General features: G+C 43.0%; 1 protein-coding gene across 3 annotated transcripts; it reads left to right on the top strand.

The window, feature by feature from the left end:
* Positions 1 to 45: 45 nt before the first annotated feature.
* LOC133110304 (E3 ubiquitin-protein ligase MARCHF9-like) lies at positions 46 to 23478 on the top strand. 3 transcript variants are annotated; one of them, XM_061220312.1, is made up of 5 exons: positions 46 to 187; positions 1486 to 1750; positions 20254 to 20409; positions 21021 to 21213; positions 22381 to 23478. In XM_061220312.1, the coding sequence occupies exons 2-5, from the start codon at positions 1526 to 1528 to the stop codon at positions 22713 to 22715; spliced, it is 909 nt and encodes a 302-aa protein (XP_061076296.1). In that variant the 5' UTR covers positions 46 to 187; positions 1486 to 1525; the 3' UTR covers positions 22716 to 23478. The 3 variants fall into 3 exon arrangements, with proteins under 3 accessions (XP_061076296.1, XP_061076295.1, XP_061076294.1); XM_061220311.1 differs by having other exon boundaries at positions 51 to 187; positions 1457 to 1750; XM_061220310.1 differs by lacking the exon at positions 46 to 187 and having other exon boundaries at positions 199 to 1750.
* The last annotated feature ends 1133 nt before the right edge of the window (positions 23479 to 24611 follow it).

Below are 24611 nucleotides of genomic sequence, written 5' to 3'. Positions count from 1 at the left end.
GTGGCGTCTGCCAATGCGCAGCTAAACGGCGGATCTTTTTTTCCTCACCGAGAGACCAAGGGAGAAAAAATCATAACAGGAAAACGTTGGGGGGGCAAACAACATTGATAAACATTTTTTAGCGGCTCAATTAGCATGCTAATCCGAAACAAAGCGCTGCATTTGTCCGTCTCCAAGATGCACGTCGGTGAGGCAACGGTGTTAATACTAATATGTATATGACTGCTATTCCAAATATTATCGCTATCATCGTTATTATTATATAAATTATCACTGTTCGTTTGATGTATATCACCTCGGTGCCACTCTGTCTCTCTGATAGAAGAATTCGCTGCATCCTTTTTTTCTTTCTTTTTTTTGGGTGCAACATCTTCCCGTTACATGTTGTGCAGGAACCGTTGCAGAAGGGAAAATTTCAGCATGGATATTCGATGGGAAAAGGATGTTTGTTTTTATGCTCGTTTTCGCCGTCGTATCCAATCCGATTTAAAATGCGAATACGTTGGATTATAAATCGGATCTCGGCGGTGTTCAGAGGGGGGACAGTTTGGGACATATTCTCAATATATCAACCAGAAAATGTTCTGTAAAGAAAAGAAAAAACACCATGGTCTGATAGCCGGGATGGCATTGAGGGACAAACAAAAGAGAGACGATTTGAATTACGTTTAATTCTAGCTCGACTTTGATTTTTCTTTATCATTTTGGATTATGCTTACGGACACGACACCCAGATTCGAAAATTTGGATTAATTGATGTTGCGGTGTCTTCTGATTTTATAAATGTGATTTTACGGGATCTTTGTTTCTCTTTCGCTCTCGCTCCCTCTTTTCCCGTCTCCTGCTTTTGATAGAATACTGAATTTTCGTTGCAAACCTTGGGCGGCACACTTAAAAACACGGTTTGCAGCGTAGCCACAGCTCTTAAATATTAATAAGAAGGCCGATTGTTATATTATTGCTGTTTAATTCGCTGATCGCTCCTTCATGCATCTCCAGTGTTTTCTTGTATCGGCATTCGTTGAATACTGAAAGAGCTTCTGCCCCTTCGTGGGAAGAGAATCCCTTTCATCCGCATTGGTTAATGTACACATGCAATTAGAGGGAAATAATAACAGCTAACGTTTTTCCTCTATTATACTTTTATTTTGACTGTTAATTAGCTGGGTGTTTTCATTGGTTGTCATTGCCTACTTTGGCTCTGATTTCTATTACTATATCATAGCCCAATACCCTAGCCTATTCGTTCCCATAATCATATTATTAATTAGTCCTATTGATTATATTTATATTAGCCTGATAAAAAGCTACACTGGGTTTGCAAAAATCTAAATCCGGAATGCTACGTTTATCCCATACCTGATATTGATAGGTGTTTTTCACTCTACATCTGGATATGCTTATGTAGTAAACGATGTTTAAGTATCGGATCCGCATGTTTTTCAACGAACTGAAGGTACTGGTTTTGATGCGGTCCGGTTCTAGACGGGCCGACTCAGACACCGACGCAGACAGACGAACGAGCATGAGAGGGCTCGGGGTGGGCGGTTGTGGTTGGCCGGCCTTTGATTGCTCTTCCCGGGACGATGAAGAGGAGTACTATGGGACGGACCCCCGGCCACGGAGTCTGGCTTTTGAGGAGAAGGACGCCAAGGTGCAGGCGGGCCTGGACGCGGTATCACTTACGAGCAGCATGGAGAGCGGCATGCGCTCACCGCAATGTCGGATCTGCTTTCAGGGACCTGAGCAGGTAACGTCCCAGTATCCAGTGCTACACATTTGCCTTTCGTCTGTGCAGCCCTCCAATTTAACGTTTATTTAGGTGAACCACAATGTGTAGCTAATATGTTTTAATTTCCCTGTGGTCACTGTTCCATCCAAATATCCAGAACATTTTTTATTCCTAAGTGATATAGGCTATTCAGTTAATATCGATATCGCTTTACATGCCAGCCAATGCCTTTAGGACGAGCAGAATTACCCTATACTGTCCGGGGACTTTGGATAAAACGAACCACAGGCCTCGATGTTTTGTGTCTGGAGCACGAGGCCCCATTGTAGAAGATGTTTTTTTCCCATCTTTATATTTTATTACTAGAGGTCTTTGTTGCAACATCCGGTAAGAGTTACTATCGTTGCTATTTCAAAAACAAACATAATCTATACGTGGATTTTCAGTCCGATTTAGCGACAGAACCATTCTGTAATTAGACACTGAGATTGATGGCTTGTTGTGTGTGAAAGTTCAGGTTAGATGGATAGATGGTCACATGGCATAAAGGTTGACCTTATGCTTGGTACATGTATCTACGCTCAAAGGTGTTAATGAGTAGGGCTACCCAGAAATCTTGAACTTGCATTTGACGCAAATTAGTGGATTTAAACTACTGTAAACGGAAGACCTAAGATTAAAATTCCCCAGGGGAAAGTAGGCTATCTGAAAAGAAAATCACCCATACCATAGTTAATTGTTAACTAATACAAATAAGAGCTATCCCAGCTAACACAAAATGTTCTCACAATGTTAATGGAATTTTATGTCAATATTATGACATTGCCACAACATGGCAGCAACATTGTGAGAATGTTTTGTGTTACCTGGGATGTGGGTAGCCATGACTCTGCCATGAAAATAAACTTAGTAGCTAACATAGAAAGACCCAACACCAATTTTGTTTTGATTTTGTGATGCACAGGCAAAGGCTGCAACCAATTTAGTGAATTTAGCCTTTGGATCACAACTTCATACTCCTCTATAAAGGCTACAAATGCCATGCTATTTCAACAAACTTTACCCTGAGTTCAAAGCTTTTCAGGGTGTGCACCAGACAGGAAAATTGCCTTGTGTCACATGATGTGGCTGCCATATTGAATCTTTCTTCATTTCAGACAAAACATTATATCCATTTTACTGTAGGTGGGGAAAGCATAAGGAAAGAAAATGAGCAGTCAGGCTTTTTTCTACAACTGATTAATCCGTAAAATACAAGTCTATTAAAACAGCTGATCATTTGATGAGGTTCCTATTCCGTGTTAAGTGTTCGTAAGATCCTTGTGGTGTGCTAAAAGTTTGAACGCACCATTCTGGCACACTCATCTCTCTCACTTTACCAAGGACACAATAATCCACCTCATCACAGTAAAACCTTAATAATTGTAATACCAATAACACAATCCAGTGTATATGCAAGCTATCTGTTTTTTATATTCAGGATATATATTACAAAGCAAATTTTTTGTTATATATTAAACAGTGAATGTATATTAAAAGTTAAATTGACTTAAATTGCATGTATATGGTTCTGAAGAGATACAAGGTGCTAGGAGGAAGCCTGTGTTCACGTTTGAGTGTGTCTGATGGTCATTTTTTGTTATTGAGCTGAACAGGGTTGTCTGGATGCTGTTTGGAGCATTTGGAGTTATGTCGCCATCAAACACTCCCCCTTTACAAATGATCCATGCAACAATTAATGAAGTGTAATGTGCATGAGCCTGTCGTGAACTTTGAGTGATGATGCATCAAGGGAAAGCCACTGTGGGTTTTTTTTAATGCTGGCTGCAAAAATGATGTCAAACATGGTGAAGTAATGTGGAGAAGATCTCATGCAGAAGTATACAGAGAAACGTGTGTCCTTAACCTCCTTAGATCCTGCAGGAAATATGTTTTAAGTATTTTATTTTTTTGACATACTGTAATGCAAGGGTCCTGAATGACAAAAACATGTTGCTATGGAAATATTTAAGAAAATATTATATATTACATTGTTGTAGTGTAGTGTAGGTTTCAGCGTACTGTTTATGGCTTTTGAGATTAAGACCAGATATTTATGTCCCATACAGGGGACAGAAATGGTTGCCGGGTTATAGGAAGTTAAAGTGGTGTATGTGGTATACTCAGTGAGCACTTTATTAGGTATTGATTAGACATTTTTTGGTCATCTGCTGCTGTAGCCTATTCTCTTAGATTTTTGACACGTTGCATCTTCAGAGATGCTCTTCTGTATATCACTGTTGTAATGTGTGGTTATTTGTGTTACTATCACCTTCCTGTCAGTTTCGACCAGTCTGACCAGTTGACCTCCTCTGACGTCTCTCATTAACAACGCCTTTCTGCTCGCAGAACTGCTGCTCACTGGATGTTTTCTGTTTTTCACATCATTCTCTGCAAACTCTAGAGACTGTTGTGTATGAAAATCCCAGGAGATCAGCAGTTTCTGAGATACTCAACCCACCCTGTCTGGCACCAACATTTATTCCACGATCAAAGTCACTTAGTTCACATTTCCCCATTTGGTCTGAAAGACATCTGAACCTCTTGACCATGTCTGCACACGTGTATGCATTCAGTTGCTGCCACATGATTGGCTGATTAAATATTTACATTAACAAGCTGGTGTACAGGTCTACCTAATACAGTGCTCCGTGAGTGTATTCAGGACACAGCTCACCCCATCTAAACCACACAACTGAGTGCCTCTCTTTCGATTGAGAGCACTTACATTCTGTTATAATGAGACCTCATTAGGCAATGCAAAGAGACATAGCTTTGAACTTTATTTTTAATTAGACATCATTGACACCACCCGACTGTCCTTTAAAATATAGATTGGGGTCTCATTTGTGCAATGAACCTGTAGGCAGTAGACGGCGTCACCTCCTGAGATCAGGTGACAGAAGTACAGGTTGAGCACGCCTTGCCAGGATGCGTATTTTGCCTAAAGAAAAAATTCTAAGGCACTGTTCCACATTAATAAAGCCTTTATTGTGATGCATCATCGAGAATGGAAAGTGATTCAAAACTCAATGAGAAATGACTAAGGCACCAATGCTTCAGCCTTCATCAGGGTCTACAGTGAACTAAGCTGTTAAGTGTACTGTACTTACCCCAGGTGTTTGTATTGGCTTTGAGAGCATGTCAGTAACCCACGTTAACATGAATGTAGGCTGTCATTAGGGTAAAAGTGATAACGGAAGTAGTGCATTATTATTATTATTATTATTATTACAGACCAGAGGTGGATAATACAAGAGCGTGAATGTTTCCACGCCATAAGAATATGGAAAAACGGGACAGGGTGACATTCACGCGCACTGTTTTTCAGCTGGTACCGGGGAGCCTGTGTGTCATGCACTTGCACCCCGGGCAGTCTTTGGCATTCTCCTGTCATTAGAGAAGATGGTGCTTACGGGAGCTACAGCACGCGAGCCATGTGCCCGGCTCCACTCACTCACAGGTGTTGTGGCTGTCCTCCGGTTCTTAGCACCGCAACAGTTCTGCGGTTCTTCCTCGGTTCTCTTTTTTGGGGTGGGGTATGGGGGCACATTTCACGTCCGGGAGCCAGTCTGCTGGCGTCTCTGCTGGTTGGGAGCATTTTTGAGCTGTTTGATATGGAATTGTCAAGTTCTCTTCCATAACCAGATATAAGCCTAAATCAGGACCTTTTTCATTATTACATTATAGCAATACTATTCAGTGCAGACTGTAAATATTTGGATGGTAACACATTTTTTGTTGTTTTCCCTCTGTACTCCAGCGAACAAACAGTTGAAATAAAACAATCAGTATGTGGTTAAAGTGAAGATTTTCAGCTTTAATTTAAAGGTTATTGAGTGAACTGTGTAGGTCCTTTTCAGCTCCTGCTTATTCGGGGGATATTTGCCTTCAGTCTGGTCTTCAGCAAGTGAAATACTGCTCAAATGGATTGAGGTCATGTGAATGACTTGGCCCGTCAAAAACATTCCACTTTTTGGATCAAAAACTCCTTGGTTGCTTTGGCTGTATGTTTTGGATCATTGTCCTGCTGCATGAAGAAGCACTGTCCAATCAGTTTTGTTGCATTTGCTTGGATCTGAGCAGACAGGATGTTTCTGTATACTTTGGTATACTGATACTTACATACTTTGGTGCTGGAAGCCATAAATGCCCAAGCCATAACACTGCCTTCACCATGTTTCATAGATGCGGTGGTATGCTTTGGATCACAAGCTCTTTTTTCTCCATACTTTCCTCTTTCCATCACTCTGGTGCAGGTTGATCTTCATCTCATCTGTCCATAGCAGTTCCACAACTCTGTGGGGTTTTTTCCCACTGTAACCTGGCCAGTTCATTCTTGAGGCTTGCCAGGGGTTTGAGCCCTGTGGTGAACCCTCTGAGATTATGCTGCCGTAGTCTTCTCTTGATGGTCTTTTTTGAGTGTTTTTGTTCTGTTGAACAGTTACAAAGGGATTTCTCTTTTACAGTTACTGAGCAGTTATTGGGGACCAAACTGCTCTCTAACTTGTCTTTGTTTTATTTCAAATTCAATGTGCTGGATTTCAGAGCCAAAAGAACCAAAAAACTGTCACTGACCAAATACTTACATACTGCATTTTACATGATCTTCTCTTCATGTTACAATGTAGACTCAGCCCAGAACACCTTGGGTCACTTAGAATTTACACCATTGGTGCTTCACATGTCTGATATCAAAGGAATTATGATTAGGTATTTCCATATTTATATATTTATGGCAAAAATAAAAATAAGCATAAATCTCTTCCCATCTCTTGCCAGCCTGCAGTTCAGACAGTGTGCGTAGGGCAAAGATATATGGCTGTAACCTTACTCCTGCCGTTTGCATAAATAATGACGTACAGGCTGAGCAGTGGGTGTGACTCTGGCCTGAGCCCAAGGTTTGAAAACAACACATGCAGAGAAAGCTCTCCAGGACTGGATCAGTTAACCTTGGGATGGAGTCAATTGATGCAGCCTTCTTTTTGTTGTTGTTGTTGTTGTTCTTTTTTGACTCCACCCAATTGAAAATGCTGTAAATTGCATCAGTGAACGCAGGCAGTATTGTCCTCTCTGACACAGTCTGGGATGGTGAAGCGGTTTACGGCACTTTGACGGAGAGGTGCTCTGCACGCCCGTACGTGAATGTGCCCAAGCCCCAACCGCAAGGAGCTGGCGGAATCAGAGAGAGGGGAGAGCACACGGGAGATATAGGGAGAGTGTAAAAGGGAAACAGTGTGGGGGAGGGGAGAGACACAAAGAGAGAGAGAGAGAGACCAAGAAAGAGGGAGAGAGAGAGACAGGAAGGAACAATCCGAAGCAAACAAAGGAAAAGGAAAAAGTGAAGGGAGATGGAAGAGACCTTGGCTGAGGACATGTTTGTGTTTATCATGCAGCTATCTTGTGGTTTTCATATCGCTATCCTAACCATGCCAAATCATTAGTGCCTGACATCTTTTTTTTAAAATTTGGCACACAACTGGGGCGCATGATATTGAATTTCCGCCCGAATTTGAAATGGCCAGTCATCTGCACGAGCAGTCACATACATGCACAGACCCCACAGCTGATTGGGGAAAGCGTGGACGTTCACAGTTATCCTCCGAAACACGCGGTGTGGCCAGCTGCTTCCGTTCACGCTGAAAACTGCAGCTGAGCTCACATAGAGCAGAATGGGGGGAACACCCTTCATATGGAGCTTTCACTGCAATCTGCAGGCGCCCGACTGACCAGCAGGCATTGCTAGATAGCGCCGTAAGCAGAACCCTGTCCCACTGAACCCTCCTATACCCTGGGCAACGTGATCGCCAATTACGCATCGCCCTATGGAGCTATTGGCCATAGTCGGTGCTGGCAGGGTCCAGATTCAATCCGAGGCCATGAGGCTCATCCTTGCACCACAGCATGTTGCCTTAGCAGAATGAACCATCCAGCAGCCCAGTGCTGGACATCATCTGTTAAATTCTGACGTGTTGTGTGTTCAGAGATGCTTATTTGAGTTACTGTCACCTTCTGGTCCGCTTGAACCAGGTTGGCCATTCTCCTCTGACCTCTCCCATGAACAAGGCACCCAGGACCTCTGCTCGCTGAATGTTTTCTGTTTTGTTAAAATTGTACAGAGGCAAGAGGCAAATCAAGGACGAATATGTATTTGTCCCGAACATTATGGAGCTCTATATTTGCCCTCTAGAATGTTTGGCACCCACAATTAATGTGAGCAAAAATGCAGAACATTCACTTCATCTTTTATAAAATGTTTTCTATATTCAGCAATATGAGACAATTATATAATTTTATTGTGATACCATTTCACAGAGGAAAATCTTTATCTTTAACACAAAACCTTTTTTATTTTTAGAAATATGTATATTGCGCACCCTACTTTTAGTTTGTTTTAACATCACTAAGTTCTCATATAATACTTGATGAGGAGAACACATATAACAGCAGCTCACTCCACAGGTTTTCAGTGGGATTTGCAAAAGCTTGATTGTGTGGTCAGTGTACCCTTTTTTATGGATTTAGAGGCATGCTGCAAGATCCAACCACAACTCAGTTTTAGCCTCCTGTTAGATGCTGCCAGATTGTGGTCTAACATCTCCTGCTACTTCATGTAGTCCATGATTCCACGTACCCTAACAAGGTTCCCAAGGGTCTTTAGAAGTAAAACAGCCCCACGACAATGTAGATACACCATAAAACTTAGTACATAGTAGGTTATTTTCTGCATGACCATGCCTCTTTTTACACTGAGCCCATCTCTGCTGTTTGTTTCCAGACAGCTCTATCTTTATCTCATCTGACCATAGAACCTGGTTCCAATCAATATTCCAGTGACATCCAGAAAACTGCAGGCACTTTCACCAAACCACAGCCATGATTGTGGTGACAGCAGAGTCTTTCTTCTGACAAGCCGTCCAAAAAGCTTGTTGGCATGGTTAGTTTGGGAGATTTGGTGACCCCAGGCTACAGCCAGCTTCTCCAATTCTCTGCAATCCTTGGAGAAACAGGTCACCTTATTACTTTTTATTAAATTAATTGGCAGGCCCCTTCCAATAGGCACGTTCTTGATTAATATGCCGTCTTGAATATATTATAATGAATTGGATATGAACTCAGACAAAATACTTTTCCTGTAAAATGCAATCAGTTCAGGGGGAATGAAGTGAAAAGAATGGGGATGTATGCATTGCGTCATACATAAATGAATGACATTCTGATATTTAATGTCAGAAGCTGATTTTAGGAATATGGGGGGTTATCAAGTGATAATGCATTTCAATTAATTTGGTTGTATCCATGTCCTAACCAGTGGCTGTGGGCATGTCTTGTTCAGAAGAAGATGGCATTTCGATTGTCATGGCAGAGAGAAGCAAGGCACCTAAAGCCTTTCTCTGTTTTCTCTCTCTCTCTCTCTGCGGTCACCTGCGGTTAAACCACTCAGCAGGTGATGAGGTCACCTCCCCTGTGCTCACCAATCTGCGTCAGTGAATGCAATTAGCCGTCTCATCAAGCGGCAAGGAATTCATAGTTCAGCCCACCTAGTGGGCGTCAGTGTCCGCTGATGTGCCACTGCATCGACCTGTGCAAACCGAAATTGAAAAAGAGCATTGATTTGGCCGAGCAGTGAGTGGTGCCTCGGTTTGGCATGCCAAGCCCCTGCCCTTCGCCGCGCCCCACCGCACTCTGCCACGCACTGACATCCTCCCGTCTTCATTTGCAAGGCCCTGCTGGTCACCGTTGACGGGGTGGAGGTGGCTAAACGTCTCCCTCTGCCCTTAAGGGCGAACTCCACGCTGCCGGGACAGGCTTAGCAGCGTAGCAGCCCAGCAGGGTAACGCTGAGAGATGCTAATGGTCAGCACCGGAACACAGCTCATCCTTAACCATTGTGTCCTGTGATATTGACTGTTTGTTTATCTTATGAGCGCGCGTAGCGATGGGTCGTTTGCATCGCCGTGACGTCAGCTCAGCAGAACGCTCGGAGGCAGGCGAGAAAATGTGCGCGCTGACTCACCACCGCCCCTCCCCCTCCCTCTCTCCCTCCCCCTTCTTCTCCACTGTCTCCTGCAGCCCTTTGGCTATCATAGCCGCACACATACACATACACACTTGTGCACATATGTATTCACACATGCACTCGCGCGTGCACACACAATAGCACACATACTAATACATGTACGTGACAAGGAGAGGGATTTAACAAAACCCACAACAGAACTGAATATCCAGAAAGAGGGGGAGTAGAGACAGAATAAAATGGAATTGCAATGTGTGTGTGTGTGTGTGTGTGTGTGTGTGTGTGTGTGTGTGTGAAAGAAAGAGAGCGAAGGAGCCTTGTACATCAAGTGTTTACAGGGCAAATGAGCAAATATCAGAAATCATTACATTTTTGATAATGAGGTAATTTAAAAAATCATATACACCCTCTCTATCCTTACCACTGCTAACTGGAAAGATGCTGCATTCTTCTTCCTCATGAGTATTTAATCACTCTCACTTTCACACTGTATCACTATCACATACCAGACACAATGGAATTCAGGAACAAGCTGGCAGGATTTAGACCAGCTTGGAACTTTCAGTAGATGTAGATCAGGGTCAACAGCTTGCAGTGATGTCAGAGGTGTTGATTTGATATTATCATACGGAATCAGAGTAAATCAATGACAACATTCTTGTTACATCTATTGGAAATCGCTGAGAAAAATATTAGTACTTTGGTCATAATTTCTATCCAGTCCTTCTCATTTTTTATAGCAGGAGGAAAATGACTTCCTGAAACAGCAGATCAAATAAATGAGTGGTTTGGATGTGATGTAGCACTGCCTTTTAGTCTAGGGACTCATTCCAGTTGCTTCATTTTACCTGCTTGGCTCCTATTCTTGCCTCCCTTCCTTGGTGCTAGCCCCACCCATTGGAGGAGGCAAGGAAAGGAAGTGGGGATGAAGGAATCAAGGAAACATTTATTTGCCACTGAAATGTCCTTCCTCTTTCAAGCATCAGTTTTAAGGCATTTCAATGACAAACCTGGAAGGTGGGAAGAGGTGGATTCACAGTCCGATCATTCTGAAAAAATGCTTCTGCGAAGGTAGCACTTGTGTTTCCTTGCTAAAGAATCCTTTGGGAGCCTTCCAGCTCCTTGATCCTAGCTCCTTCAAGGGGCATTTTATGGGTTAGAATTTTCTTAATGATGGTGGATCTTGATCGATTTCCAGGTCAGTCGAGGAACAAAGAGACAAGGAAGGGTAAAATAAGCTTTTGGAATTTTTCCAAACCAGCAGCGAGACCCGACCTTCCAAACTCTTCAGAATGGTTTGCAAGTGCTGCAGATGCTTCTTGCCAATCGTTACTATGGATAATTACATTACATTACATTACATTATAGTCATTTAGCAGACGCTCTTATCAGGAGCGACGTACAATAAAGTGCAAATCAGAACCAGGGACTAGTGTGCTGAAGAAGGAAAGTACAGTTCTGAGTTCTAGAATGATCACATAAATAAAACTTGAACCCTTGAAGAATAATCAGGTAACTTTCCAAGTAGCATACCACCGTTTGTCACCTAGAATACACAAGTGCAATTACAACCTATAGCATACACTTACCGTACATGGCTAATTCTCTATGCATCCTCTATTTGCTATGTGGCCTCAAAGTGTCCTTGAGCAATTTGGATGCTGACAATCGGAGTAAAACTAGGACTTTGTTTCCTGGATAAAGTGATCGTATTGCCATCTCTGATGTTCTTGAGCTTAGAGAAAATGCTAATGTGCAATTTGAACATATCTTGTAAATGTAACTGTCACAGTTCCAAACCCTATTGCACCTGATTGTTAAAATGGCTAAGACCAACCAGCCCTTACAAAGTATGTTGGTTAATGGCATTGTGAAGAAAAATACTAGCCCTTGGGCAGCTCCAGTTGGACTTGGTAGAATGATGGGTCCGGTCCATACGTTTTGATTAACATGATGTTACTCATAAAGATACCTGTCCTCTCCCTTCACCACTGCAGAAGGCTGAGTGGTTTAGCACCCTCAACTTTGTCAGTGGCTACTGGTAGGTTGAAGTTGCCCCTCAAAATAGGGAAAATACGGCCTTCACCATAGTCATGGGACTTTGAATTTGAGCACATGCTGTTTGGGTTATGCAATGCCCCTGCTACATTCCAGCGTATGGAGTGCTGTCTGGAAGAAATGAATTCAGAATCCTTATTAAAAGGACAGAGTTTGTGTTACTGGTTTTGCTGATGATTTCCCTACCCATCTAAATAACCTTGAAATTGTATTTTCCCGGCTGCTGCAATTTGGGCTGAAGCTCAAGTCTGAGTGTGTGTGTGCCTTCCTCTGCCCTCAAGTGCACCACCTGGGGCATGAGGAGTCAAAGGCTAGGGTAGCGCCCAATCCTCTGGGCAGCCTGAGCAGTCCATGGCTGGGAGGTCCCCTCTACTATCACAGAGCTATGCTCTTTCTTGGGTTTGTCAGCTATCTAGCAAACCCCCTGCATGCACTAGTAGTGGGTATTGGGCTGAATTGTAAAACACAGAAACTGGGCATCCGAAGAATATAACCTGGTGCTTAACACAATCAAGGGTAGGCTGGCATCTGCACTCGTTCTCACCTTTGCTGACTTTACATTACCTGGCCTTTTTGTCAATATACAGATGCCAGCTTCCTGGGACTCGGTGCAGTGCCCAGGCTTATCTAAACTGGTCCAGGATGCCTTTGGGCACTCACCTGTTCTTTAAAAAACACTGTGGAAGCTGGGGGAACTTCTCACACTGCAAACAGAAGGGAGTCAGTTCCAGTTGTCTTCATTTCAAATATCAGTGGAATTTACTAATCATTGCCTTCCACATCTTATTGGGCTGCTCCACCAGACCTCAGTTTGAGGGTGGCAGAAGCTAGTCTGAATAGGCCTGACACCCAACAATTTGTATAGTTCTTTCAATACTTGTGACAAGAATGATGTACTTTGATCTGTGAGACTCTCTTCCGGGATTCCCACATGGGGAGAAAAACGAAATATCACCTTTGCAATAATCTTATCTGATATACTGCAGAGGGGCACCACCGCCAGATATCACATTGCATACAATAATACAAAAAAGTAATACAAAGCAATAACCTTTGTCACTTAATTTTAACGGGCCGATGAGTTCCATGCCAATTCTTTCGAAGGGGACTATGATTAATGGAAGTGGGTATCAGTAGGCTTTTGGAATAGCTGCAGGGTTTACTTTATAACTTTATTCAGGGATATCACCACATGCCTGGCCAATTAAATCTAGTCTGTATATGGCTTAGCATTTTATCCTGTTCCAAATTACCTGCTATTGGACTGCTGCCAGCCACCTGAAAAACCAATTCCCTTTGGTTTTTAGAACAGAAAAGAACTTGTGTGGCATCCTTGTTTGTATGTGGGTCCTGACTCATCCAATACAATTTATCTTTAATGATGCAGAAATAGGGGTATGTGACTGCTTTCTGCTGGTCAAGCCATCAATTTTTATCACCTAGTCGGCACCTTGACTCGTGCCGACTTGGTGATAAAGTGTCTGCTCACAGTCAGACATTTCCATCTCACCAGGTATGGGGGAGGGGCTACTAGATGACCCTTCGACTGGAATTACCATTATCCATGACCACCTCACTCCTGGCTACTGAAAAAGGACACTGAACACACCCGTTTTCAGGACCCAGTCTGTCTCCCACTACTTCCTGAAACCCCGGCCAATCCCAGAATTTGCAGAAAGGGTAACGGAAAAGAGAGGAGCCTTTCGCACACTCGCTATGCTGCAGATCCCTCCCTGCGTCCCCTCTGAAGGTTGGTTGGTGGCAGCAGAGCCGGTCGGAGGTCCCTTTTGGGAGCCCCGTGTCAAACTGTTCCAACGCCACATGCTTCACAGTTCCGTCTGGTGCGTAGTGTTCCGGCTATGCTCGGCGCGGGCGAGAGTCGGGGAGCTGCTGACCATATGCCACGGGCTGACCAACCAAATTGAAAGAACATTCCCGCAGCTTCTGGTGACCCTCCAGCTTCAGTCCCACCCATTCCCAGATGGTGTCCTGGAGGGTAGAGTAATCAGCCAGGGCACTGGCCAGTAAGTTGCTGGCAGCGAGCTGCGCCTCCCTAAAGAGCAGTGATAGGAGGCACAGTGCCCATTCTTCTACTGGCCAGTCACATGCCTTGGTCGTCCTCTTAAAGAGCTCCAGAAATGCTCCCAGGTCAACCTCAGACCCCATCGTCTGCAGTTTCAGGTTTGCCAGGAGTGGAAAATAACAAAGGCAAAATAAAATAAACAAGCTTTTCAGGTCTCTCTCTCTCTCTCTCTCTCTCTCTCTCTGAGAAACTCAGCTCATCACAAAAACAGCAGATACACTCAAGAACATGGAAAAGTAATTATGCAGCTTTTCATCTTGACATTTTTTAAAGGTTGCAGAAAGTTGTGTTCATTGTATTTTCAAGACCTATAAGAATCACAAGCAGATCAGAATCATTGTCCAACATTGGTACAACATTGTTATTCATCTCAACCTTACACAGCCCTATCAAAATGTTACAAAATATATTGTGATAATGGGTTATAAAACACTGCTTGCTCTTTTGTAAGCAGTAGGTATAATAGTACGGAACTAGCATAACCTTGGTTGGCCTAAAACCTCCAAGAGAATGAACAAATGCAATGGATATTGAGCCATAGTAGCTCATATATCTGCCAATGAGTGGTTAATTGCAATGTAAATGTTTATGTTTGAGTTTGACTGTTGGAGATTTGACAAAATCCCAAGGCATGTACCAGTTTTGAATATCATTCAGGGCAGGGTACCATCTCTCTCTCTCTCACTCTCTCTCTCTCTCACTCTATCTCTCTCTCTCTCTCTGTCTCTCTTTCTCTCTCTCTCTCTCTCTCTCTCTCTCTCTCTCTCTCTCTCTCTCTCTCTCTCTCTCTCTCTTTTCTGCATTGCTTAATTTCTTTCTGACACTCTCAGCCCTCTCACCTGTCTGTCTCTCGGGTCTGGCCACCTGCTCTCCCTCGCAGATGCACTCACATCTGTCTGTAGGATGAGCAGGTTTTCTGCACAGCAGGCCCTGTGCCTCAGTGCCACAGGTAAAAGGTGGGGGAAATCTTCCAAAAGGAATGGGTGTGGGTGCGGTGGTGCGGTGGCCCTCCAGGCTGCAGCCATTAGTTTCTCTCCAAGTCCCTCTCGGCCCCTTCCCTGTGCTGTACCCTCTTTCATGTTTCTCTACGGCTTCCCTCCCTACACATCTCATCCTCTGCTTCTGTTCAATTTGTATTGCAAAAAGCATTTACAAGAAAAACAACTGTAGCACCAAGGAAAAAAACTGAAATTGTGTTTGAAATTGTGAGTAATATGAAAAGTATTTATAACAATAATTTCTTATTAAGACAATATTAACTGGATTTTGTAATGCCACTTTAGTAAAGTCACCAGCTTTTCCTCACTTTTATCATATATCACATTATGGTGTAATAACCTTTAAAATATACTGAACAAGATGTGGCTCAACATGTGGATGCAGCTTCATATAATCATTTCTAGATTACCTTTTGGCAGTGAAACTTTTCATATCACATTCTCCATACTGTATTGGAATCTGTATTGTTGCTGTATGTGGGCATTGTGCCAGAAATAATGGACTTCATAGAGCTACTTTACGCTGTGGAGCAGCTTACATCATTTAGAAGGTACATGGAAGCATTGATTCCAGATCAGTTTTATCTTTTGGCAATGTCAAGGATGGTGATAAATATTGGTGTGGGTGAAATGTCTTCAGAATATGCTACAGAAGTACATATCTTGGTTTTCACCAGCACAGCGGACATGTTCTTTATATAATATGACATATGCTTTCATATTATTTCAAAACAAATAATATGAAATTTCCCCCCCCCCCCCCCATCTATGTATTATCTATGTATCTATGATTAATGTCTTTTTACTAGACACTAGTCACTCAGCCAGTCACACAGTAGGCCTCTTCCTTTGCAACATCCTTTATCAGTTCAGAGCGCTGCTGAGCAGTGTGCTTGTGTGTGGTTTAGTGCGCAAATGGAAGAACCAGCAGGCCGTCTCACTGTGCAAATGGGCTGGCTGATCGAATAATCAAAGTGATCAAGGCAACTTGGGTCTTTGTGAGACAGCCTGAAACTACAATATCAGCTGTACTGGGTACAACATAAACAGAAAACTTAGACACATGGGTACTTTGTGGTGTACTGCCCCACACTGGGTGGGATCATATACATTGTAGCCTTACAGCTAAATTGCTGGTTTGCCCGTGGATATATCATCTTAATTGTTTTATTGGTGTTATTGGATTTTTTAAATGTCCCTTCTAATCAAATCTGATAAGAGAGCAAAAGCGGAAAGAACATTTGAAACAAAGGAGCTATTTTGTTTTTAATGAATGCATAAAAAAAGAGTGTATGCCATGTTTCTCTAATCAAATACAAGATCCTCACACAGCAGAAAAATGTGTCACATGGCACCTCCATCTGAGGCTCTGAGTCTTAATGCAGTGCTGTGCCCTGGGGAGGGTTTAGATGGACCCCATGCTAGTGCCAACTGTGGCTGAATAGCAGAGGCGTATAGTCTCATTGGCAACACGATATTTTTTCTTGGAATAACCCATTTTGTACAAAAGAAATATTTCTTTAAATTCAACTGAGCAGTTGGCAAGCCAGCTGTGAAAATGTTGACCATGTTTTGCCAGACCAGAAAATCATATCAGATATCTGAAATGGCATCTGTGCTATTTACAAGCTAACCACAATGAGTTCCATAAATTGTCATAAAGCAAACGCCTATGATAGTGGTGCAGCTCCAGCATCACAATTGCTTTCAGAATGTCAATTATATACTGTGGGCAGCCACTGTGCTGTCCTCATGGTTTAATCACACCGCATCTTTGTAACTACTGATCATGACAGTTTGCCTGCAATTACAGGCAGCAACAATGCCTGTAAGCCTATGATAAATTAACATAGCACAGACAGTTCCCTAAATCTATTCTTTATTCACCAAAATAATAATCACTATGAATGATCGCTATAAAAGGTGTTCCTGTTTTTTTGTTGCCAACATGACAGAGAAAAAAGTCTCTGTATTTCCCACAACAGTCACTTCTGGATAGAACTCAAAAGGAGTTGAGCTAAGGCAAGTAACTTTTTCCATTTTCTCATTTTGTGTTGCTCATTTTAGATGGATAAAAAAGTGCATTTGGATGAAGATTTTAATTACTTCATCGAAAAGAAATAAAATATGGTGCAAACCCTGCTGTAAAGTTTTATATTCGGCAATAAACTTGCCAGGTTGGCAACACTGCCTTTCCTCCATGGCTTCAGCCAGGATTCAAACAACATTTGTTCTTCGTTTATCAGAGAAATAAAAGTGTTCTTTTCCCCCACAAACACAGTTGCTATTGCTTACATTTGTTTCGATTATTTCTAATGCATTTCATATTGCTGGTATCAAATTAAATCATAAAATTTTACATGAAACATGAATGTATTTTATACTTTTATTTATTCATTCATTCTTTTATTTTGGAAATCCATGGTGACTGTCCATCGCAGGTGCTACAAACCGTTGCCAGACATTTAATTCCATGTTTTTGTTTTACAACATTTTATCAGTAGCCAATGCAGTATAATGATTTGCCATTTTTCATTTTCAATTCATTTATGTCTTCTACAAATATGAATATCCAGGCTACCCCACAAGTATGCCTAATTATTGCATCAACAATGGCTTCTATTACTATTTTAATTAAAGTATAAGCATAAAAAAATGTACTGCCCTATCTCTCTCTCTCTCTCTCTCTCTCTCTCTCTCTCTCTCTCTCACACACACACACTTTCTCTATGTCTCTCTATCTCTGGATGAAGTGGTGATAATAAAGCAGTGTAATAAGAAAGGGACCTTGGTTTGCACCCACATAAAGCCATCGGAGAGCCTTATATTAGTGGTCTTAGCAAAACTAAAACTGGTTAACAAGCTTAGTTCAAAGCATCTGGTGAAGCACGAGAATAGATAATGAATGCGTAGCTGATTTGTGTGTGCAATTTGTGTGCAGAATTTACTGTATGCCTGTTCTGAGAGGGCAAGATGTCATCAGAGATCTGAATCCCCAGTGAGATTTATCAAGTTATTGACAATAACTTATCAATAACTTTTGGACATTTGGCGGTTCTGCATCAACTATGCCAAAATGCCAGCAGAACAACGTTTCCAAAATATCTTTTTTTCAATAGCATACTAAAGAAGCTGTGGCAATTCCAGATAGCTTTCCAGTTTGGGAACTAACGCGCACAAAACAATTTTGTAATCGATAGTATGTTCTACTACCATGAATTTGCACTTCGTTGTACGTCGCTCTGGAGAAGAGCGTCTGCTAAATGCCACGTAATGTAACGAACGGAACAGAAGAAGACTGTATATTTATCATCACTTTGACATGAACCTTTATGTATTATTGAGTCAATTTCTCAAACTTCCTGAAACATTTCAAATAGAAAATCTATATCTGGAATAAAATATGTTATTTTTTTCAGATATATGCAGTAATAAAAGTAAGAAAATGTTAGCTTAATAGCATTTATGCAAATCTTTGTTTTGTTCTTTGTTTGATGATGCATAAGTACTCTCACATTGCAAGGGAACATTGTCACATTGTTTCTGTGAATGACAAGTAGGCCTAAAGTGGCAATGTGTGCTACAATTTTCAGTCTCCCAAAAACACATGTAGGGAATTCCTGTGCATACTTATTTTTGTGTAGAGCCACGAATCTAGGTAGTTAGGGTTCAAATATGCCATTCAGTACAAATAGTACTGTAGACCAGCAAAATTGGGCGTATATTGAATATGTTACAGATACGGTGCAATGCCGTCCATGCAAGAAAATTGATTTGTAATGGTATGTTTGTCCTACAGCTGTTTTTTGCACTTTAATTTGCAATGATGAGCTGTATATGATGACATAAAACAACACATTCTATTGCCTTTACACACCCTTTGCTCCTGTGCCACTTCTGTGGATTATACACTAGTTTTCATTGATGATTGAGGACTGAGGGTCAGGTAAAAATCTGTAGGCTGCCGTAGCCATCCCTTTCAACAAGCTCACAGTTTCTGAGAGTTGTGGTGTCTAGTTCTCATCTGGAAACCCACCTGGTCACTTCTCCTTACAGGGTGACAGGAGTCTCAGCCAGCAGCCTCTTCGTGTGACTGTAAATGGATCCTTTCTATGAACATCTAGATTGACCACGAAGCAAGAAAGCACATAACTCAAATTACCCCATGTCTGGTTGTAGTCTAGTTACCCTGTGAACTTCAATAGCGACCCACCCCTCAGGATCCCTATTGACATAGTTGGCTGTTGAGCACCGATTCCTCTGTAAAAAGAAAAAACTGGGCTGGCACCGCAGTGGTGCATGGGTAAGGGATCGGGCCTTGATGCAGGCATCTGTTGCACACCGAGGACGGGGGTTCGGGCCCCGGTCCTGCCAAATCTGAGTACAGCCGGCGCATGGGAGCAGCAGAATTGGGCCGCTGCTCCTAGAGTGGGGGGAGGAACTTGGTGGGCAGGATCACAACATACAAAAAAAAGCACCCCGGTTTGCTCCGGACATGGTCTAGAGCTTGAGATGATGCAGCTTGATGAAGGTGTTGATCTCCTTCAGGCCGCTGGGAGACAGGCTTGTAGCGGTGTTTCCTCAACTCACATGGGTGATTTAAATAAACAGGGTACAATTGGCAACCAAATTTGGGGAAAAACTGGAAAAAATGTGAACAACTTAAAAATAAAAAAACTGGGCTGAAGCATTAGGCACTACTTTTCTGCTTATGACACCTAAAGCAGTTCTGACTTCTCTATAGGCTTCCACAGGAGTGCATGTACCCACTCCTGACCTGTTAAAGTGAGCCATTGTTCCCAGGCAGATGACGTGACATCATTAAAAGCCAGTAATTGGCTGTTTGTGTTGCATTGGCATGTTCACACGTGTCTGGGCATACTAATGCAACACACCGTGCCCAGTAGGTATCATTTACACAGCAGTGATTATGCTAAAGATGTTGATGATAATGCAGATGATGATGATGTTTATTATTATTATTATTATTATTATTATTATTATTATTATTATTATATTAGGAAATGTAGCCTTTTTGTAAACAATTGTATAATAGGCATAATGAAGGATCGGGCATAGGTTTACATGGTGAGACCATGTACAGAGACCAAGCACATTCGCAAGGAATGTAAAGAGAATCCTGATTGGTGAAAGCCACTCCTTCATCATACCTTCAAATGACTACAGGGGCATAGTCCCCGGCAGTCAGCCCTTAGCATGGTCTGCGTTTGTGCCATTAAAACATCAGAAGTGATTCGGACAGCCTGCCAGTGTTCGCAGGCTGTGTTTCGGCCCTGTGTCTGAAGTCCAGCTGTGCCCTGCAGGGGGAGCTGCTGAGCCCGTGTCGCTGTGACGGCTCGGTGCGCTGCACGCACCAGCCCTGTCTGATTCGCTGGATCAGTGAGCGCGGCTCCTGGAGCTGTGAGCTCTGCTACTTCAAGTACCAAGTGCTGGCCATCAGCACCAAGAACCCACTGCAGGTGATGAACTGGAACACCACCGCCACACCCGGCTTTCACATATATTTACATGTAGTTTGAAGTGTTTAAAACGTTTGATTTTTATCACGATTTTGAGTGTAATGTCATGCAGTGTCATTTTTAAAACTAATACATTCACCCAGATCTGCTTGTAACACACACAGCGTTTTAAGTAGAAAATGTCTGTTAAATGTCTGGCTAATTTACACAGTGCGCGTCTTCTGAAACTGATGCAAGGCCTACATGTACTGACACCATTCCTGCCTGCACTGACATACTGCCCTTGTGCACTGACACTCCGTCTATGTGCACTGACACTCTGCCTATGTGCACTGAGACTCCATCTCTGAGCACTGACACTCTGCCTATGTGCCCTGACACTGTTTCTATGTGCACTGACTCTCTGCCTATGTGCACTGACACTCCATCTATGTGCACTGACTCTCTGCCTATCTGCCCTGACACTGTGTCTATGAGCACTGACTCTCTGCCTATGTGCCCTGACACTGTTTCTATGTGCACTGACTCTCTGCCTATGTGCCCTGACACTGTGTCTATGTGCACTGACTCTCTCGCCACCTGCACTGAATGGACCGTGCTCTCTCCCTCAGTGGCAGGCCATCTCACTGACCGTCATAGAGAAGGTCCAGATCGCGGCCATCATCCTGGGCTCACTGTTCCTGATCGCCAGCATCTCCTGGCTCATCTGGTCGTCCCTCAGCCCCTCGGCCAAGTGGCAGAGGCAGGACCTGCTCTTCCAGATCTGCTACGGCATGTACGGATTCATGGACATCGTCTGCATAGGTGAGGCCCCGGCAACACTAGTGTTACTGCAGTGGAAACTCCAGGGGTCAGAAATTCAAAGACTTGCCTTGCGTTTCTTCCACCTATGAACTTCCATCCAGTTGATTTCACGAATGAATTCTACCTCCAGGTTATTGAGTTTTGCTTATTAGCAAATCCAGCTGATTGGAACAAAATTCCGGGGAGGACTTTTACTTTCTGAACCTGGATTTCCACCTCTAGCAGATATACACTTCTTATGTCATTCAATATTGATGGATTGTGTCCATGGTCCTTATTTTGCTATAGCTGGGTGTAATGTATGTATACACCCATTGTTTTAATGTGGCTGTGTTTGAAAGTGCATACTTGCACACTTTTTAGCACAGCAAGTACTGCCAAATATGAGCTTGCAGCGTCCACAAAATTTTGCTGGTCAGGAATTCACTCGTCTTGGCAGTGTAGTGCAAAAGTTAGAGAGTTGGGCTTATCACCTGGGCTTTGCCACTGTGCTTTTGGGCAGGGTAATTAACATGACTTGTTTCTGTAATTATCAAACAAAACAATAGTAAACTTTGAAAGTCAGTATTAGTGAGTTTTAAAATCTAAATAAATTATCCGTAGCCTGTATTCAATCAACAGTTTTCCTTAAATCTGACAAGTAAATGCTAATGTTTGACAAGACTTTTTTGTACTCCTAAGCAATGAACTCTGAACAAGTACTAACTGTCACACAGTTGTTCAGTTTGGAATTAAACTTTATGTGATGGTCACCAAAAATACTTTTATTGCAGGGATGGCACAGTGAAGTTTCTTGAGACTGTAGATAGGTGGAGCTACCAAACACTGTCAGCAACTCCATGGTTATTGGGTATTGCTGTGGAAAGCCAGGCCTTCTTATAGGTTCAGACATCTTATCTTAGCTCCACCTATTATATAAGCATTGGACCACAGCCTGCGTTGTGTGTGTCTTTTTCCCCACTGGTGAAGAATATTGTACAAAATGCATGTACAGCTAATATAAAGTAGTATTTTGCAGAATTTAAATGCTTACAGTGCATTGGCATAAATGTATGCTCATGAATGTAAGTGAATGTAATTATGAGCGAACTCTCACCAACGCACTCTCTCTCTTTCTATCTCTCTCTCCCACCTCTCTCTCTCTCCACTCCTCCAATCTGACTTCAGGCCTTATAATTCACGAGGGCTCATCTGTATATCGGATCTTCAAGCGCTGGCAGGCCGTTAACCAGCAGTGGAAAGTGCTGAACTATGAAAAGGCCAAGGACCTCGGGGACCCTATCAGCTCGAGCGGCAAAGCCGGGGGGCGGGGCTCACGGAACAACCCCCACGGCTCGGCCAGTGGCGACAGGGGAGGGAGGCGGGGCCAGCGCGTAAGGACTATTCTCAACCACCACTGTGGCTACACCATCCTGCACATCCTGAGCCAACTGCGGCCCAACGACCACCGCATCAGTGCCACAGCCAACCGCGAGGTGGTGATGAGAGTCACCACTGTATGAGGCAGGGGGACATGCGGGGGGCCGGGGACTACGGTGGCCTTACAGGCCCAAAAACCGCCCCCACCCCCTGCTGCTGTCAAAGACTTTCTTCCTACTGATGAATGCATGGAGCAACAGTAGTGAATGAATTTATTGATGGACCCACCCCCCCCTCTCTGTCTAGCTTTCTCTCTCTCTCTTTCTCTCTCTTTCTCTATCTCCCAAGTTTCTTATACAAAACAAACAAAAAAAGAATGCACGTTTTTAAGTGCAAATAAACAAATGAATGAAAAAATGGGGGACAAAATGAAAAAAAGGAAAAATGCAAACAGAAAAACACACAGCTTCGAAAACAAAACCTGTGCTGGAGAGGTTTTTTTGTTCCCCAGCTAGAGTACGCAAAGCATTGCCATTTCTCTTGTTCTTCTCTTTTTTTAACTGTGATAATTATTGTTACTGATTTTTGATTTTATAAGACGAAACATAAGGGGTAAAAAAACGGAATTTCATACATCGGCCCCGGCTTGAGCCGCCTGCCCACATTAGACCCTTCCACTTCCTGTCGTCATCGGATCTTTCACTGGTGTTTATGGAGATGGATGCTCCATCTGCCTCGCCTCAACTGGCCCTTCTGTACGGCAGCCTTGGGCCCAGAAACACAACAAACACAACAACAAGTGCAATAAAAAACCATTTAAAAAGAGAAATGAATGACGATACTGAAGTTACATAAATACAAATTGTCTCTGCAATAAAGATACCTGTACATTTCATGGTGAATTCAGTTTGACATTAGTCTTGTTCCCTCTCTTTCTCTCCCTCAGCCCATGTCTGCTGTCTGTGCGTGAAAGCCCTTGTCAACAGTGTTTTTCAGCACCAATCACTGCTAAATCCTTCCTGTGCATTGTGGTGTCTCCGAGCTTTGCTCTCTTCTAGGGCTCAGAGGATACACTTAACTCCCAGAGTCAGCTTGTGCAAGCCACATAACCCCACCCCCCACTCTCCCCAAGACCCCGCTTAATCAAACACAGTGCCTCGCACGGTCAATAACAAAGTGAGCAGCTGGCAGAGCTGATCAATAAGAATGTTATCTCAGGCTTACTGCTGCACCGGGCATCTTTTGCAAACAAAGCTTTGAAAGCGTACAGACGTGACGAAACGTGTTGGTAAAAGCGGCCAATAGTTTTGGTGATCTGGCAGAAAGAGTTTTTACATAATGTTCATGAAAAATTTATTTACAGACGATCCCTGACAGCTGGTTTTGGCTGGGGCCGCGTGACCCAGTCTGGAACAGGAAGACCTTGTTCCTCCACAGGCTGTCCCCACTGTTGCAATAGCCAATGCTGTGTGCAGGCTGCTAGACTCCTGCGGGTTACATACTACACTTAGCCCGGAGCTGAGAGCGTTCTGGAACATTCATAGCCCCGAGATAATGGAGCTCTCGACTGAGTTTGCTTTCACCCTTAGAGCAGTGATAACTGCTCTGACCTGTTGGCACTAACACTTCCGAAATGGTTGAGAGAATATTTAAATCTATTAGCCATCATTCCTGGGGCTTGCACTTCGACAGTGTGTACTGATCGGCACCCTCTCAGATCAACAGAGGGCGTTACAGTGATTGGTTGTCACAAATTGGGGAACACAGGACAATAGGAATGGAAAAAGATTTCAGCAATCCATGAGACGCAATATGAGATGCAATTATCTCACTAAGATGAAATAATAATAAAATAATAAGACAAATGTCCCCAGCAAGAGGAACTAAATGAGTTTGTCCAGACTGCATGGAATAACGTTGCCTTCTGTAGCAACTGTGTACAAGCTCACATCTTCTTCTGACTCACCTACATGAAGCAATCGACCTTAACTTCAACAGAAGTCTTCAGTGCTGATCTATCATAAGGAATCTGGAGCGCT

This window comes from Conger conger, chromosome 14, assembly GCF_963514075.1.
Source record: "Conger conger chromosome 14, fConCon1.1, whole genome shotgun sequence".
Lineage (NCBI taxonomy): Eukaryota > Metazoa > Chordata > Actinopteri > Anguilliformes > Congridae > Conger > Conger conger.
The sequence above is the reverse complement of the archived record's forward strand: the minus strand, read 5'-3'. Positions and strand labels throughout refer to the sequence as shown.

Excerpts from the sequence above, each read along its gene's own strand:
- LOC133110304 (XM_061220310.1), top strand. The coding sequence starts at position 1,415 with ATGTTTAAGTATCGGATCCGCATGTTTTTCAACGAACTGAAGGTACTG. Across the intron at positions 1,751-20,253 it reads GCTTTCAGGGACCTGAGCAG|GGGGAGCTGCTGAGCCCGTG; the intron begins GTAACGTCCCAG and ends TGTGCCCTGCAG. Across the intron at positions 21,214-22,380 it reads CATGGACATCGTCTGCATAG|GCCTTATAATTCACGAGGGC; the intron begins GTGAGGCCCCGG and ends ATCTGACTTCAG.